The sequence below is a fragment of the Morone saxatilis genome, unplaced genomic scaffold (assembly GCF_004916995.1).
Source record: "Morone saxatilis isolate NCDOM2014 unplaced genomic scaffold, NCSU_SB_2.0 Contig15, whole genome shotgun sequence".
Taxonomy (NCBI): domain Eukaryota; kingdom Metazoa; phylum Chordata; class Actinopteri; family Moronidae; genus Morone; species Morone saxatilis.
The window spans coordinates 1,063,734-1,063,986 of NW_023339707.1; the positions used below are offsets into that span (position 1 = coordinate 1,063,734).

Here is a 253-nt window from a genome sequence, read left to right on the forward strand (position 1 = left end):
TCCTCCTCTTCCTCTTCCCTCTCATTCACGTCCCCCTCCTGCTTGTCCTTTACTTCTTTACCCTGCTTGGCTGCTACGGTGACATCCTCCTCAGTCTCCATAGCAACAGGCTGCTGAGTGGCCACAGTTGGAGTATTGTTGTCTGAGACTCGCCCGAGGTGGAGGAGAGAGTTGGCCACCTCTTCGTTGCTATGAGAGGGAGACTGACACTCGGCTGCAGGTGGCGCTGCTCTGAGCTCAGGCTCAATGATCA

General features: G+C 55.7%; 1 protein-coding gene across 1 annotated transcript in view; it reads right to left on the minus strand.

Moving 5' to 3' along the window:
* LOC118324931 (myelin transcription factor 1-like) overlaps positions 1-253 on the minus strand; it is a gene marked incomplete at its 3' end in the record, with an annotated part of 32,450 nt that overhangs the window by 13,882 nt on the left and 18,315 nt on the right. The window contains 1 exon segment of the mRNA XM_035657440.1: positions 2-251. Within this exon segment, the coding sequence (XP_035513333.1) occupies positions 2-251 (250 nt within the window).